General features: G+C 36.9%; 1 protein-coding gene and 2 long non-coding RNA genes across 10 annotated transcripts in view; 2 read left to right on the forward strand and 1 right to left on the reverse strand.

Annotated features, from left to right (window-relative positions):
• The window catches only part of PPP1R1C (protein phosphatase 1 regulatory inhibitor subunit 1C), a 115,013-nt gene extending 107,578 nt beyond the window's left edge, over nt 1-7,435 (reverse strand). For 2 of the 4 annotated variants that reach the window (XM_072811051.1, XM_072811052.1), the window contains exons 1-2: nt 6,528-6,982; nt 4,757-4,817 (exon numbers count right to left, since the gene is read on the reverse strand). In XM_072811051.1, the coding sequence (XP_072667152.1) occupies nt 4,757-4,817; nt 6,528-6,608 (142 nt within the window). In that variant the 5' untranslated portion in view covers nt 6,609-6,982. Of the gene's footprint in view, nt 1-4,756; nt 4,818-6,527 lie in introns of all 4 variants that reach the window. The other 2 variants (XM_072811050.1, XM_072811053.1) reach the window with 2 other exon arrangements.
• LOC140624297 (uncharacterized) overlaps nt 1-15,463 on the forward strand; it is a 130,673-nt gene that overhangs the window by 43,510 nt on the left and 71,700 nt on the right. The window lies entirely within an intron of this gene.
• On the forward strand, nt 11,567-14,564 carry LOC140624300 (uncharacterized). The gene is made up of 2 exons (XR_012023791.1): nt 11,567-11,688; nt 13,819-14,564. It is a non-coding gene; the product is annotated as an uncharacterized lncRNA (long non-coding RNA).

A 15,463-nucleotide genomic window follows, 5' to 3' on the forward strand; every position in this document is an offset into this window, starting at 1 on the left:
CAGTTGTGCAGTACATGGAATCTCTGAAAGCCACATGTGTCACTTGTCTTTAAATCATTCAGCATGGTTTGGTATTTAATAACTCATAGAAATAAATCGGAAGAGGAAAAAATGGCTTTTTAAAAAGATTTTATATATTTATTCATGACAGACAGAGAGAGAGAGAGAGAGAGAGGCAGAGACATAGGCAGAGTGAGAAGCAGGCTCCATGCAGGGAGCCCGAGGTGATAATCGATCCCGGGACTCGGGGTCACAACTGAGCTGTAGGTAGATGCTCAACTGCTGAGCCATCCAGGCTATCCCCCAAAAAAGGATTTTCTGAAAATTCCTTAGAAATAATACCAGTTATTTCCTAAGTATTTTCAAACATTGAATTTGTCTTTGTTTTATATTGCCATTAATAGTGAGAAGGCAAAACAAATGCTGAATAATCAACAAGGACTGTGGATCAGAATGAATTACAGCCACATTCCCAAAGAAGATAAGAAAACTGAGAAAGAAACAAAACTGTATGGACTGTGAGTCCTTTGTGCATTTTGAGTGCATTTGATTGGAGGTCCTTGGAGGTGACAGGCACCTCTAGGTATGGAGTTCATGATGTCTTCCCTGTCCTGAGGTTCCAGGAAAATCCTCCAAATGTGATTCTTGGAGCTTGCACTCAAGATGCCTGTTGCCTTTTGACTACAGATCATTCATTTGGTAAAATAGAGGGTCCCATGATAAGAGATTGTGTACAGATGACTGTCCTACCACTGGAAACAAATCTCCACTTTAACTTTGTTGACCCTGCAGAGCCTCCCATCATGGGAAATTCCTGGAGCCCCTCTGTTTTGAACCACTCAATCTCAGTCCAGCAATGTTCTCCAGCTATCATTCAATGTCTCAGAGTTATCAATCCAGAGCTGCCAAAACCTCATTAGCTAACTTAGTATCAGGGTCCGAAAATGCAAGCCTCATTTAGAAAGTCATATGCAATGGGACGCCTGGGTGGCTTAGTGATTGAGCGTCTGCCTTCGGCTCAGGGCATGACCCCGGGGTCCTGGGATCGAGTCCCACATCGGGCTCCCCGCAGGGAGCCTACTTCTCCCTCTGCCTGTGTCTTTGCCTCTCTCTCTGCCTGTCATGAATAAATAAATAAAATATTAAAAATAAAAAGAACCTTATATGGAACATTCAGAATTGACTGTGGCTTCTTTTTCCATCTATGGAGTCAAACAGCCCAATCAATTTGGAAACCCAGTTCTCTTTACTGACTAGACTTACTGTCTCAAGGTTGAACAGAGGCAATGTGGTATTTTAGTTCGTATGTCTCATATTAACTAATTTTTTAGGATCCTCACTTATGTGAGAAAATCCCTTTGTTTTTATTCCTCATTTCTAAGAATGTTTAAAGCCAAAAGTGTCGAAGAGAAAGTCATTCTCCCCAAAATTCAGCTGTGATAGGAAGTTCAAGAAACAGCCCCAGAAAACTATTTTACTTTGTATTTCTGGTCCCACTTTTTAGATGTACAATAAACTTTTAAATGATGCCAAAACTCTTCTGAGTACCTACCCAAACCTTTACTAAGCTCCAGGCCTCTTAGAGTTCACTCATGCATAATAGGCATCAGTCAGGTTCACTAAATTTAATCGTAACCATATTGTTTCTGCTTAAAGTACGTGGAAGAGAATGAATGCCACAAACTGTAATATTCAGAAGGTGTAGGATGGCTTCTTTTGAAAATACCATGTCCAGCTCTGGGTTCTAGAGGCCAAGAGACAAGGAAAATTTGCATAGAGTTCATGAAGGTTCTCATAGGGACTAGGAGTAATCAGTTTAGAAAGAAAATAATAAAGAATTCTTTTTTGAAAAAAAAAAAAAAAAAAAAAAAGAATTCTTTTTTGTATTTGGAGAGGTGAGTAAATAAACTTTTATCGGAGAGAGTAAACAAGCAGTTATTTTATGATAAAGTGGGAGTATTACTCAAGTTCGATAAAACTATTTTCTAACATCTAAAATTATTGGATCAAGAATTGAAAAGTAGGGGTAATTATGGAATCTTCTTTGAGGTATACAAAATGGAGCAAGTCTCAGGGACTTGGGTTGATTTTTGTATCTTTTACAAAGATGTGTGGTTAGATTAGGTATTTTCTGAAGTTCTTTTCAATTCTAGATTTCTAATACTGGTAGCCAAATATAAAGTCTTCTCCTAAGTTTACTTACAGACAAATAATGTTTAAGTAAATCTAGAAATTTGAAGTAAATTGAAGAAATTGGCATTGCCATTTATTTCTCAATAGGATTTGTATGTATTACACTAAATAAAAATAGACAAACCAAGCCGGTTAACTATAGACTATATAAGAGTAAAAGCGAACAGCACACAATGTAAGAATAGACAGTGAAGCTCTACTGTATAGCCTCAGAGAGCTCATTATAAATAGGCCCTTAGTCAGAAGATGAACTGAAAATACAGAAAAATAAGCAGTTTGCTACAAGGTCACTCACACCGCTAGCCCCAGAAAATATTTGAAAAAGTTGAAATTTGTCTTTTGTGCTTTTCTACCTTTACATGGTCAGGTTTCACGTATCTTTTTACTGCCTTCTGGCACTTTAGAGTCATTCCTAGAAGCAAACCTAGTTTCTGCCCTCTCCACCATAAAGACACGCTCTTTGCTATCAAATTTTTTAAGGCATGAGGACTTCGATTCAAAATTTTTAGTTCTGCTTCCCATTGTTTTGAGTTAAATTGTGTTTGTTGCCCTATGCCCAAGGGTGAGGTATCCAGGTTATGTGTCTGTTTCCATAGTGTTTCTACTGCTGAGAATTCTGGGCCATTGGATAGAAAAGGACTGAGGGCACATTTTGCTGTCCCTGAAGTCCTACCAATCAAATGCCTGCCTCATCTATGTGTTTAGACCAGCACAGACAAACTAGCAAACAATCTGGATGTACATGTTAAAATATCTTTCTATTCTGCTTCCTCTCTATCAGATATAAACAATGCATATGTTTTTCTGAATCTAAAAGCAAATTTTTCTTTCAGATACTTTATAACTGACTATTCTTGAAAACTCCAGGAAAGGTTAAAAAAAAAGAAGCTATGTTTAATTCATTTAACAGTGATTATAAGATATCTGTCTCATTATATGAATTGGGAGGGTTTATTAATTGTGTCTGTATAACGGGAAATTTAATAATCTTTGCTACATTAATTCAAAGTAAAGTTTTTTTCTGAGATTTGAATTTTAAACAGCATTAATGACGGGTGATTCCAAGAACAGGCAGTTACTTCCTGGGGAGATTCAGTAAAATTAAAGAGTTTTATTTAGTTTATCAGGGTTTAGAGCTGAATGCAATTTTTGTTAAAGAAGATGCAGCTTTTTGTGGCTAGAAGAAACAATTGCTTAAAAAAGCAATTTAACACTTGAGGTTTTTGTTATTGCTGTTATTTTGTTTTGTTTAGTACAAATGTTAGAGAATAGTTGGAACATGAAGAATTTTGGGGTCTGGCAGAAATATTTAGTACAGGTGAGATTATGACAATCCTGTTATCTGCTAAATACCATGCAAAGATTGTATTCCAGAATACATCAGCTAATGACACCTAAGATTTGTTGCACTTTACAGTTTTTAAGGAGTATTCACATTAATTCTTTCAATCATTGCAAGAACTCTGTAAAGTAGAAAGGATGGACATTTTCTCTATATTGTAGATAAAATAAAACTTGGAGATGTTGTCCCTTACCCAACCCAAACCACATGGATAGGGAAGATTAGTATCTAGGTTTGGTTTGGTTCAGTGTGGTGGTATTCTTTTTGTTACTGTTTTTTTTGTTTGGTCCTTAGGTTTATTTCTCCAGTCATCATGGTTCTAGATAATTTTTACTAGGGAAGCTATGTAAGTGTTTGATTTTTTTGCTGCAGGAACCTGAAAAAAAAATCAGACTACTTTGCCTTGAAATTCTTAAACAAATCATTCACTACAGCTTGTATTTAGACTATGTTTCTATTATTCAAACTCCTTTTGTCCACCCATATTGTTTAGACCTATAAAGAAACCCAACACCAAGTCCTGCCTGTGCCCAAATTAATGCCATGACCTTTGCTGTCTTACTTGTATTTCTAGAAACAGCACTTAAATGTGAGATTAAAATCACCTCCATTCAATAAGTAAATAACGTTTGTGTATTGCAGATCACAGTCATTTATCAGGAATAAGGCAGCTTTACTTTTTACAGGAAATGGAAAGTAAAACCTCAACAAATGGATGCAACCCTTCAGAATGGACTCTCAAATGGGCACTGCTGAAAATTGATCTGGTTACTTGTCAATTGCATTATTCAGACATGACATCAGCAACAGAGCTGTAGCCAGTGCTAGCTCATTGCCCCATGACAAGCTTTCATAAATAAAAAACATACTCTCTAAAGATACAAGCATCTCTTAGACTGTAATTTGAGCTTCAGAACCTAATTAAACAACTTTCCACTAGCCTCATTAATAAGCACTGAACCAGACTCTATACAAACAACAAACCATTTTATTATATCATCACCAGTGTGTCATTCCATTCTAGAGGAAAGCAGGCTGTTGACTGAGACAGTTTCTATATTTACTTCTGATTTTGTTTATGATGCATTTTTATAGACTAGCATGTTAAATTATGACTGACTGAAATCCTAAATTTAAATCTTTTGGCAATGACATACTCTTTGATGCTCTTCAAACAATTCTATTTTGTTCCATCAGTGCAAAGACATCATGCTTCTTTACCTGGGGGATTATGTTCATTCAGAATCACAAGCGATGCTGGTGTAGGTCTTCTTTTTCTTATCTGTGAACAACAAAGCCCCAGCTAAGGTCAGTGAGAGTCAGACATTCCCCCCGGTTACTCTACAGCTTGCAAAGCTGTTCCATCCTCATCTTTTCCCAACATAAAAAAAACAAAACAAAACAAAAAAAAAACAAAAAAAAAAAAAACAGGCAAATTTCTGGAGAGCGCACAGTAGGTGTTTACTATTTTGAATTACAGAAAGCCAGGGAGTAGAACTTTCAGATATTAGTATCGCCTTCTAGGACCAAAAAAGCTACCATTCCACAGAAAATAAATAGTTGTATATAATCAAATGATGCCACTGAAATAATATGCAGTGTAGGTACAAGGATGACTTGCTAATTTAATGGCCCTCTTGGAGTCCCATAATGATGCTTTCAAGATCCATTATCCTTTTGCTAAATAGGTTAAGAGAAGCTTAGAAAACTTAAATTTCTAGCAGGTTAAATTTAATAACAAGAGTTCTTCATTTTTATTAATATTATAAGGTTTTCTTATTTTCTAATAAGATATTTAGGACAAAGAAGGAATGAGTATGGATTTTATGAGAGTAATTCATTTAAAACTAATAGGTTTGATGTGGATTCTTTCCTTATTTTAAGAGTTACAGGAGCATATTATGATTAGACTTTCTAAAGTGTTCTTTATTTCCTAAACATATAGGTAAGTTCTTAAAATATAAGTCAGTAGGATAGAGGATAAAATTTGCCAATGACATTTTGTCTAGGACAGAACCAATGTCCCATTCAATACAGATACATGTTCAAGGTTATGTTTATCTGGCCTGAGTCTGGGAGGATCTGTTTCAGATTATCAAAACATCCTAGAAAGGTATGAGTCTTAGTTTCAGTAATTATTCTTAAGATGTTGTATAAAATATTTGGAAAAGTGTTCAAGGATAATTTAGGTTGTAAAAATTAATGAGTTAGATTGAAGATCCCATAAATTTTTTTCTGCTTTTGCCTCCCAACTGTTGTATTTTACCACAAATGGTCTTTAAGTGGTTCTATTGCATCAAGACTCTAAGTAAATCTGAATATGAAAGGTGATACAGATGTAAACCAATCTTAGATGAAAAAGAGACAGAGACAAAAGTATAGAAATATATTTATATAGATATATTAGACATAGAAAAGGAATCCAAGAAGTATTTAATACTATTTTAATATCTGAAAAAATATCTTTAAAATTATACATACCATCTACAAATCCTATCTCATATATTAGCTACACTTATAATTACTGCTTTGAATATATGATGAAAAACATTAAAAATATTAACCCGATAGTCTGAAATTATTCAAAGGTTTAATGCTTTCATTGTTAAATGAATCTATTTTATAAATAATGAAATAAAAGGTTGCTAATGCTGATAATTGTTTTTTTTCTCTAAATGTTGAACTTGTTAATTTAGTAAGCAAAAGCAAAAGATTTCCAGATCCAAATCTGAATCACTAATATAACCATTTTTTTCCCTAATGAGTGCTAATATTTTATCACATGAAGGGCTGCATTTTAGCCAATAGGTCCCCCAGTGCAACTCAAATACAAGTGCCATATGGAAACCAGCTTATTTCTCATTCACATATCCTGGAAAGTCACAAAGTTTAACAAATTCAAGAGGTAGAGAAGCTTTCAATGAAAGCTTATATACAGGACCTTATATGTTACCTTATATACAGGACCTGGTCCCCACCCAAGTCCACTTACCTGCTCTGCTGCTTCAGGTGCAATCTGACTCTGGAATAAAGGCACAGCAAATTGTATCTTTTTAGGACTGTTGGGCTCCATGATAATGACGAGAATTAGAGACGGGAAGCGCTCAGAAAGACTAACCCCAGGTGGTGTCTGGGATGTGTATCCTCAGGCACACTCCACCCAGCCACACAGGGCACTTCGTAATAAATAGCTGTAATTCCAGAGCGAGCAAGTGAAGATGCCGAGGTCTGGGTAAATCCCTTCTTCAACTCCACAGTGATGCCTGGCTTGCCTGTTCCCCCACCAATCTCTTAGAACCTCTCAGCACAATACAGAAAGGAACAATAAGCTAATTGTGTGCTTCTTCACTAATACACATGCCAAGCATTCACTCAGCAGCTAATTGAAAATGCAATGCTAGCCTTGAAGGACCCGCTGCCCTGGGATTTGAAAGAAAGGCTCTATCCACTGTACATTACTAACCGGCTGCTCAAAAGTGCAATGTAAGCTCCCTCTGAGTATTGCAGGGATGGGCCATTCATTATTGATGAACATAAAGCAGGAAGTTTTTAGAACTGGGGGCAGGGTTTGGGTATGAAATCATTTCATTTCTCTTGTAGTAACTTGTAAGTCAGACACCTGTGCCATTTTGCATTCAGCCACCAAATTGATGAATGGCCACAGAAGGTAAGCCACAACCAATAATATCAGCTATATTTATGCTATGAGATCTGGTTAGGTAAGACTGACCATGGGAAGCAGAGTATCTGTGGCATAGTAAGGATACCACTGCCCTAGACTGAGCAGATTTTAATTCAAGTTCCACTTCTACCATTCACAAGCAAATCACAGCCTACGTCTAGGCCCCCGTACCTCCATTAGAAAAACGATGGGATTGGACTCGGTGACCTTTAAGCTCCTGTTCTGTTCCAGCATTCTATAATTGTAGTTCACAGTTATCATTAGAGTGGAAAGTATTGGACAGCTAAATTTAGCAAACAGCTTGAAAGTCACTGCTGCAATAATGACCTCTGTTTCATTTCCTGGTGGAGCCAGCTATATTCTCTGATTTGGAAGAAAACAGAAGTGACTAGAAAACATTAGTGAAACCTCACATTGTGCTTTATTGTCAATAGTGGGTATATGTGTACAGAAAAGGACTTGAAAAAAAAAAAAAGCATAGAAGGGGTTTTCTCCAGAATGATAGAGGAAGATGGTCATACTGGCTGTGGGGAAGGTAGAGGGAGACAGTAGCCTGACCTCACGTCAGTTAGTATCCAAGGGGAGGCAACAGCATGGCTAGATGGCCTTCCTGCATCCAGCTCCTTTTGCAAAGGGAAGCCTGAAAATGAAGCTGTCTAATGGGAGAACGAACTTGAGTGCTCTAGTCTCTTATTTGAAAGATTTGGTTTGAAGAATACTAGATTTTTAATGTGTTTTTGGATTTATAGAATACATTTAGGTACTGAAATATTATTCCAGGTATTTACAAATGAGGTTTTTTTCTCTTTTGTTTAAATTCTGAGTCCATACCAGGAATCCATCTTAATGATTTAAGTATGCAATGTTCTGTTGAAAGAATATGGAAAGTAACATGCATTATTCAAGTGGTTTTCTATACCCATTAGGGGAAAAAGCAAATGAAGATGTGGATGTGAAAGCACTTTCAGCTGGAGAACAGTGCTGACCGGCAAGACATTTTGTGATGCACTCATCCTTGTCGTGTCAAAGGCAAACTTATAAATTACATTTTGTGTAACAGTTTACAAAGATCCCAGCCTGAAGCCTGAATCAATATCATTAATGAAGTAATTTTTTTGAGTATTTCCTCAAATTATACAAAAGAAAAACAAGACAGTATTTCTAGTGAGTGATCAATCCAGAACTTCACTTAGAGGTTTAGAGCATGCACTTGGCAGCCTCGAGTTCAAACCCTGGCTCTGCTACTTAGTTTATCAACTTGGCAGTAAAGGAAATTTCTTCTTGTGAGGTTTAGATGAATTATTTCTTTATAGGAGTGTGTTTTGAGGCCAGTACATGATAACTACTCGGTAAAAGATAACTATTATTTTTCTTTCAACTAGACTCTTCAATAGGCTTGAAGATAGACATTTTCAGCCTGAATTAGTAGGAATCTCTACCTGTTTGGAATGATTTCGTACCTGTTAGAACACTAGGTGATCAAGTGAAATTCCAGTGCACATTATAGTATAAATAGCAATAAAATCATTCTCATTTACTAACTGCTCTATTTTGAATACTTTGACCAGAAATAGTATCATAAAAGAACTATCTGGACCCTTTAAGTTTCTCCTCCACCAGCTCAACTCTTGTGCATCGTTCAGACTCAGCTGAGTTTTGTGGCCTCTAGGTAGATTTTGTACATTTACTTCTATCCACAGTAGGTTTAGGCTTACCTTTTCTGTGTTCCCAAAGCACCCAGAATATGTCTACTTAGTATAATAAATACCCATTTGTCTTTTCTGTTTAGCATTTCACAGAGTCACTCATTTACATAGTACATATTTATCAAATACATAGTACATCTGCTTTATGCCAGGCTTTGTGCTATGGCACTAGAAGAGAAATTATGTTAGACGATGTTTGAGGTCATTTTCAAGCTGAGTTGTTATTCCAAGAATCACTTAAAATGCAACTTAAATTTGAAATAATAAAAAAATTTATATCTGTTTATATGGGCAGTATGGTTACACTAAATATTGGTGTGCATTTTTTCTCCCCATTAGAGATAATACTAATAGCTAACACTTATATAACATTTACCATGTGCCTGGTGCTACTTTAAGTGCTTTATCAGCATTATTTTATTTAATACTCATAATAACTCTTTGAGGTAAATACTATTGCTATCCTCATTTTTAATTTACAAGGAAGAAACAGAACCAAAGAATTTAAGTAATTTACCCAAGGTCATACAGCTAATATGTAGCAGAAACAGGATTCAGATGCTAGTGATTTTGTCTAAGGCCTGGGCTTTACTCAGATGGTTACTTCCCCATAAGGGCCTACAGAGAAGTTGGTGGAAGGCATCAGAACCTAAAATGGTGAGGTGTTCTAACCATTCTAGTTCCATGGTAAAAGATCTTAAGATGAAGTGGTGAGTGAATAAAAGGAAAGAAAGTAGCAGACTCTAAGATACTAGTAACCAGGAAGATCTTACATTTCAAATTAGATATCAGAATAAAATGAAGACTCTAGAGATGAGTGTTAAGTCACCATGCTGACTTTTTACTTTTCTTTCTTTTTTTTTTTTAAGTTACGGGTTCTTTTTTAAAAAAATATTTTATTTAAATTCAATTTGCGGGGACGCCTGGGTGGCTCAGCAGTTTAGCACCTGCCTTCAGCCCAGGGCATGATCCTGGGGTCCCGGGATCGAGTCTCACATTGGGCTCCCTGCAGGGGACACACTCTGCCTGTGTCTCTGGCTCTCTCTCTCTCTCTCTGTGTGTGTCTTTCATGAATAAATAAATAAAAAATCTTAAAATGAATAAATAAATTCAATTTGCCAACATATAGTATAATCCCCAGTGCTCATCCCATCAAGTGCCCTCCTTAGTGCCGGTTACCCAGTTACCCCATTTCTCCACCCACCTCCCCTTCTGCAAACCTTTGTTTCCCAGAGTTAGGAATCTCTCATGGTTTGTCTCCCTCTCTAATTTTTCCCCAATTCGTTTCCCTCCTTTCCTTCATAGTCCCTTTCTCTATTTTAAAGTAATGAATTCTATCATTAAAGATTAAAAATGCCTCTAGAGCAAGCAATAACTATATTCTGTCTTCAAGGTAAATGATACTGTGAATAAAGAAGGTAGTACACTAGGAGAATAGTCCATTATGCCTTCCTGATTTTAGTTTATAATATCTGACCTTATTTTCCATAGCTCTTCAAGAATCCCATCTAGCCCACACTTTACTCTGCAGCCAGTCTTTTCTGTGGCCTCCCCTACCTTCCTGGGAAGTTTTCCTGCCCTCACTCCTTTTATCCAAATTGGATTTATCCTCTAATCCCACTTCTTAGGAAGTTACCTTCAGATTCTCCAGATAAAATGCATCGTTCCTTTTGTTCCTCTCCTGGTTTTTAATTCTATGTAGTCTTATTTACTTGTTATATGTAGTTCTATTTACTATGTGTAGTTCTGTATGTTATATGTAATTCTATATGTTATATGTAATCTATAACAATGTCCTATGTGTTCCTTCAGCCTCCCTTCCTAGACTGGAAGTCCTTTTTTTTTTTTTTTTTTTTTTTTGGAAGTCCTTTTCCATCTTGTCCTACACATACACAAACAAGCATAAGGTTGGCCATCCAGTCTTGCCAAATAATTCCACTTAGGCATCACCTATCCAATATTGTCAGGAAACAAGGTTCTCCTGACACCCCTATAAATAAATAATCTCAACCTCACAAGAAGAAATTTCCCTTGTCAGAAAAATTTATACTGAATTTTTCTAAAGACTACAGCTCAACCTCTTAAGCACCACACTTGGCTTTTATCGTGATATTTTAAGATATCATGTTTAAGTGGGCACTTAAAACATATTCCGTATTTTCATGTCTTTTAAAAGAGTATATATCAACCAGAATTTCTCCTTTTTCCTTACTTCATAGCATTCATATAAACATCAGTTGTTGTCTCTGTCATATACAAAGCTGCCATCTGAAGCTATTGGTATTTGTTGCTACCCTAACTAGCTCCAAATGCCATAGATTTATAGTTCTATGACTGTTCTGGAGATCTTCTTTAACGGATGATTGCCAGTAGTTATTTTTCTTTTTGGCCACCACCTCCACCTCCCCTTCCTCCTCCTCCTCTTCTTCCTTCTCCTTCTTTTCAGAGAGAGAATGTGTTCCCAAGAGCGGGGTGGGGTAGTGGACAGAGGGAGAGAGAGAATCTTGAGCAGGCTCCATGGCAGAGCCTGATGCGGCGCTCGATCTCATGACCTGAGCTGAAATCAAGAGTCATGCGCTCAACCAATTGAGCCACACAGGCATCCCTATCAGTAGTTATTTTTAAATTGTCATTCGTGTTAGTCCCTTCGAGCTGCCATAACACGGTATTAGAGACCAAGTGCCTCACAAACAACAGACACTTCTTTCTCACAGTTCTGGAGTCTGAGAAGTCCAAGATCATGGTGTCAGCAGATGTGGTGACTGGTGAGGACTCACATTCTAGACAGCTATCTTTTCACTGTGTCCTCCTCTGGCTTAAAGGGCAAGAGATCTCTCCAGAGCCTCTTCTATAAGGACACTAATCCCTTTAATGAGGGCTCTGCCGTCATGACCTAATCCCTTCTCAAAGTCCTCACTTCCTAATATCATTACCTAGTGATTAGGATTTCAATATATTTCAATATATGCATTTGGTCCATTGCATCCAACTGATATATAATAAGTGCTTTAATTTTGTAAAAAGAGAAGAGAATAAAAGGAAGAATAGGGAAGGGATGAAAGGGAATAGGGGGAGTGGAGAAGGGAGGAAAAGGTTTGCTCAGAAAATATTTTTAAGAAATGTTTAATGTACTTCCTATTCAAGGTTGTGTTTCAAATAGTTTGATTTCATGAATCATGAGATATTATTCTGTTTAACGCTTGGTTGGCTAATTGAATATCACAAAAATAAGAGCAAATATTTATTAAACATATTTATAGATATGTAGGATTACATTAAATGCCAAAAATACCATAATGAGCAAAAGCAGATAACATATGATAGTGTCTAGATATGTATCAGTTAAAACAATTTCTTTCCCTGCCTTTAAGGAGATGATTATTATATGAACTAAAGAAATTGTAGTTCTTGAGTCTACATAAAAGTGTATTAGTTTGTAAAATACTGTCATAAATATCATTCATTCATCCAGTAAATATGTATTGAGCATCCCATTCTATGCTAAACTGCTGGGATATAAACATGAACAAGACAATGTCCCAACCATCAAAGAACTTACAGTTAAGTGAAGAAGGCAAAATCCTAAACAAGTGAGTGGCATAGAGCTAAAGATGCTATGATAGAAAGTGGTAAAAGGAAATATCAAGGGGACCTGGGTAGGAAGGTGATGGGTGACTCTGGGTCACAGATAGTTTTGTTTGCCTATACAGTATTTTTTAAAACTGAGATGACATTTTAAGGCAAATAAAAATAAAATATATCCAACTTTTCTTAATAAAATAGAAGGTCTCAAAGCTGGGTTCTCATATCCACAAGGTCACAGTCAACGCCAGTGACATAAAGCTACCTTCTGTAAACATGGCAGTGATTTCTACACTGAAAATCATTCTAACATAGTGTATGTATGGTATTGCTCATAATCCAGATAGCCTCAGTCAATACCAACACCAACTACAGGAGAGGATGATAGGTGTGACAACGTTGGATACCATGCAAAGAACTGTGGGATTTACTGTGAAGGCAACAAGTATATCTAGAGCGATTTAAGTAGGAGAATATTATAATCTAATTTGAGTCTTAGAATGGTCACCTTGGTGTCTCTGTGGAGGATAGATTGGAAGGGATCAAGACCAAAGGTGAGAAAATCTGAAGATATTATAATATTCTACTCGAGATGACAAAAGCCTTAACTAAAGTAATAGTGGTGAAGGTGGAGAGGGAGATGGACACAATGTGGCTATTTGATAGCATTGGATAGTGATGGGGGAAGAAAGAAATGGAAGAATGAATCCAGGATTTCAGGTTCAGCAGCTTGGCATATGGGAATATCACTCACTAATATGTGGGTGGTTGAAACATTCCACATATTCTTCTGCAATGTGCCTTTACTGCTCCCTCATTAAGAGGTGGAGTCAAATTCCCTGAGCTTGAATCTGTCTGGCCTTAGTGACATGTCTGTAACGAACAGAATACAAAGGAAATGATCCTGCATGACTGCAGAGGTTAGGTCATAAAAGGCTACACTGGGCACCTGAGTGGCTCAGTCAATTAAGTGTTTGCTTTCAGCTCAGGTCATAGTCTCAGGTTTCTGGAATAGCGCCCCAAGTCAAGCTCCACACTTATCAGGGAGTCCGCTTCTTTCTCTCCCTCTGCCTCTGCTCCTGCTCATGTACTTTCTCTCTCAAGTAAATAAATAAGATCTTCAAAAAAAGAAAAAGGCCATACTAATTCCTCTTAGTTCTCTTGTAATACTTGCTCACTAGTCCCTCCATCTGGGAATGCTCCTTCTTAGAAACCAGCCAGCCCACTGTGAAGAATACATGTAAGCAGGATACATGTAAGCATTCTGGTTGATAGCCCCAAATGAACCTAACTTTCAAATCATTCTTGCCAAGGTGCCAGACATGTGAGTTAAGAAGCCTCCAAAGCACTCTAGTCCCTAACTACTCACATCATCCCAGCTGTTTGAGTCTTCAGAGCTGATGACATCAGATGCAAAGTTCTGCTTTGTCTATTGACACTCCAGATGCTCCATCTTGGGCCATTTTCTTTCTGAGCCCGGTTGGTATGCAGTGAGAAGCCCAAGCCATATGGAGAGGTCATGTGTTCACTCCAGTCAGTAGCCTCAGTGAAGAACAGCCTTTGAATAACCACAACCATCCCATGAGACATTGAATGAAGAAGCCTCTGGATGATTCCAGCCTTTTACCATGAGTCACTTCCAGCTGTTTGTGTGTTCCAGCTGGGACCCCAGACATCCGGGAGCAGAGATGGACTCTCCTCACTTTACCCTGTCTGAATTCTTGACCTATAAATCTGGATGTAAATTGATAGTTGTTTATAGCACTATATTTGCAACAGGGATATATAGGCAAAATTTGGTAATCATTGGCTACTTTAAAATCATTATTATCTTCTTTTTATAGCTGGCCATTTTATATGTGTGTTTATAACTCAGAAGTGAGGTCTCACTTAATAAAGATATACATATAAATAAATGAGTGATTGTCAAATAAACAATTGAAGACATAGAAGTCAAAAAATTAATCCAAGCAGTGTGTAGAATGCAGAGAGAAGGAAATCAGAATTTTGAGAATTCCAAAGGTTAAAGAGAGAAGAAAAGACAGAATGGAAACAAAAATTAAAGAAGTAAGAAGATCAGGGAAGAATTGTTACATGGAGATCAAAGTTGAAGACAGTTTATTTAGGAGCATTGTAATCTGCAATAAAAAACAACTGTAGGGACTCCTGGGTGGCTCAGCAGTTGGGTGTCTGCCTTCGGCTCAGGGCATGATCCCGGGATCTGGGATAGAGTCCCACATCGGGCTCCTTGCATGGAGCCTGCTTCTCCCTCTGCCTGTGTCTCTGCCTTTCTCTCTGTGTGTCTCTCATGAATAAATAAATAAAATCTTAAAACAAACAAACAAACAAACAAACACAGAACCTTAAAGTAGACAGCAAGAGCAAGAAGGGGATCTTTAGGTCAGTTTTATATATGAACAAGTCTCAAGTATGTCCTGTGTTGTAAGGAGGTGGCCAATAGAGAGAGGTTGAACATACAGAAGAGAGAGGAGAGAATTTTTTAAAAATGCAAATGTATTTTTTTAGGTTGAAGACAATAAAAGGTAGGCAATTTATTTCAGATTACACATCTCTTTTCTGTGCAGGAATTACTACTCAGAATTCCTAAATAGTAGGCCAGTTTTCTTTCTAGAAGGCCATAGATATACTTCTCAAATAAGGAAATGAATGCACAAATAGTCCATTTGTAAAATTCTTCACATTTTATCAATTTCTGATGATACAGTGGGATAAAGTGATGTTATAATGGTATTATATTGGGTTTGAATTTGGAATAACTTCTAAACTCTCGCTCCTGGTTGTTGGTATGGCTTTTAATAATTAATTTTTTTCATGATGTGTTGTTAACTATAGTTAAGTAAAAAAAAAAAGGTTCTTAAAACAGTATGTCTAATCTGTTTCCATAACATATTTATATGGATATATACACACATACACCACACACACAGAGTCATGCAT

Source organism: Canis lupus, chromosome 34 (assembly GCF_048164855.1).
Source record: "Canis lupus baileyi chromosome 34, mCanLup2.hap1, whole genome shotgun sequence".
NCBI classification, from domain to species: domain Eukaryota; kingdom Metazoa; phylum Chordata; class Mammalia; order Carnivora; family Canidae; genus Canis; species Canis lupus.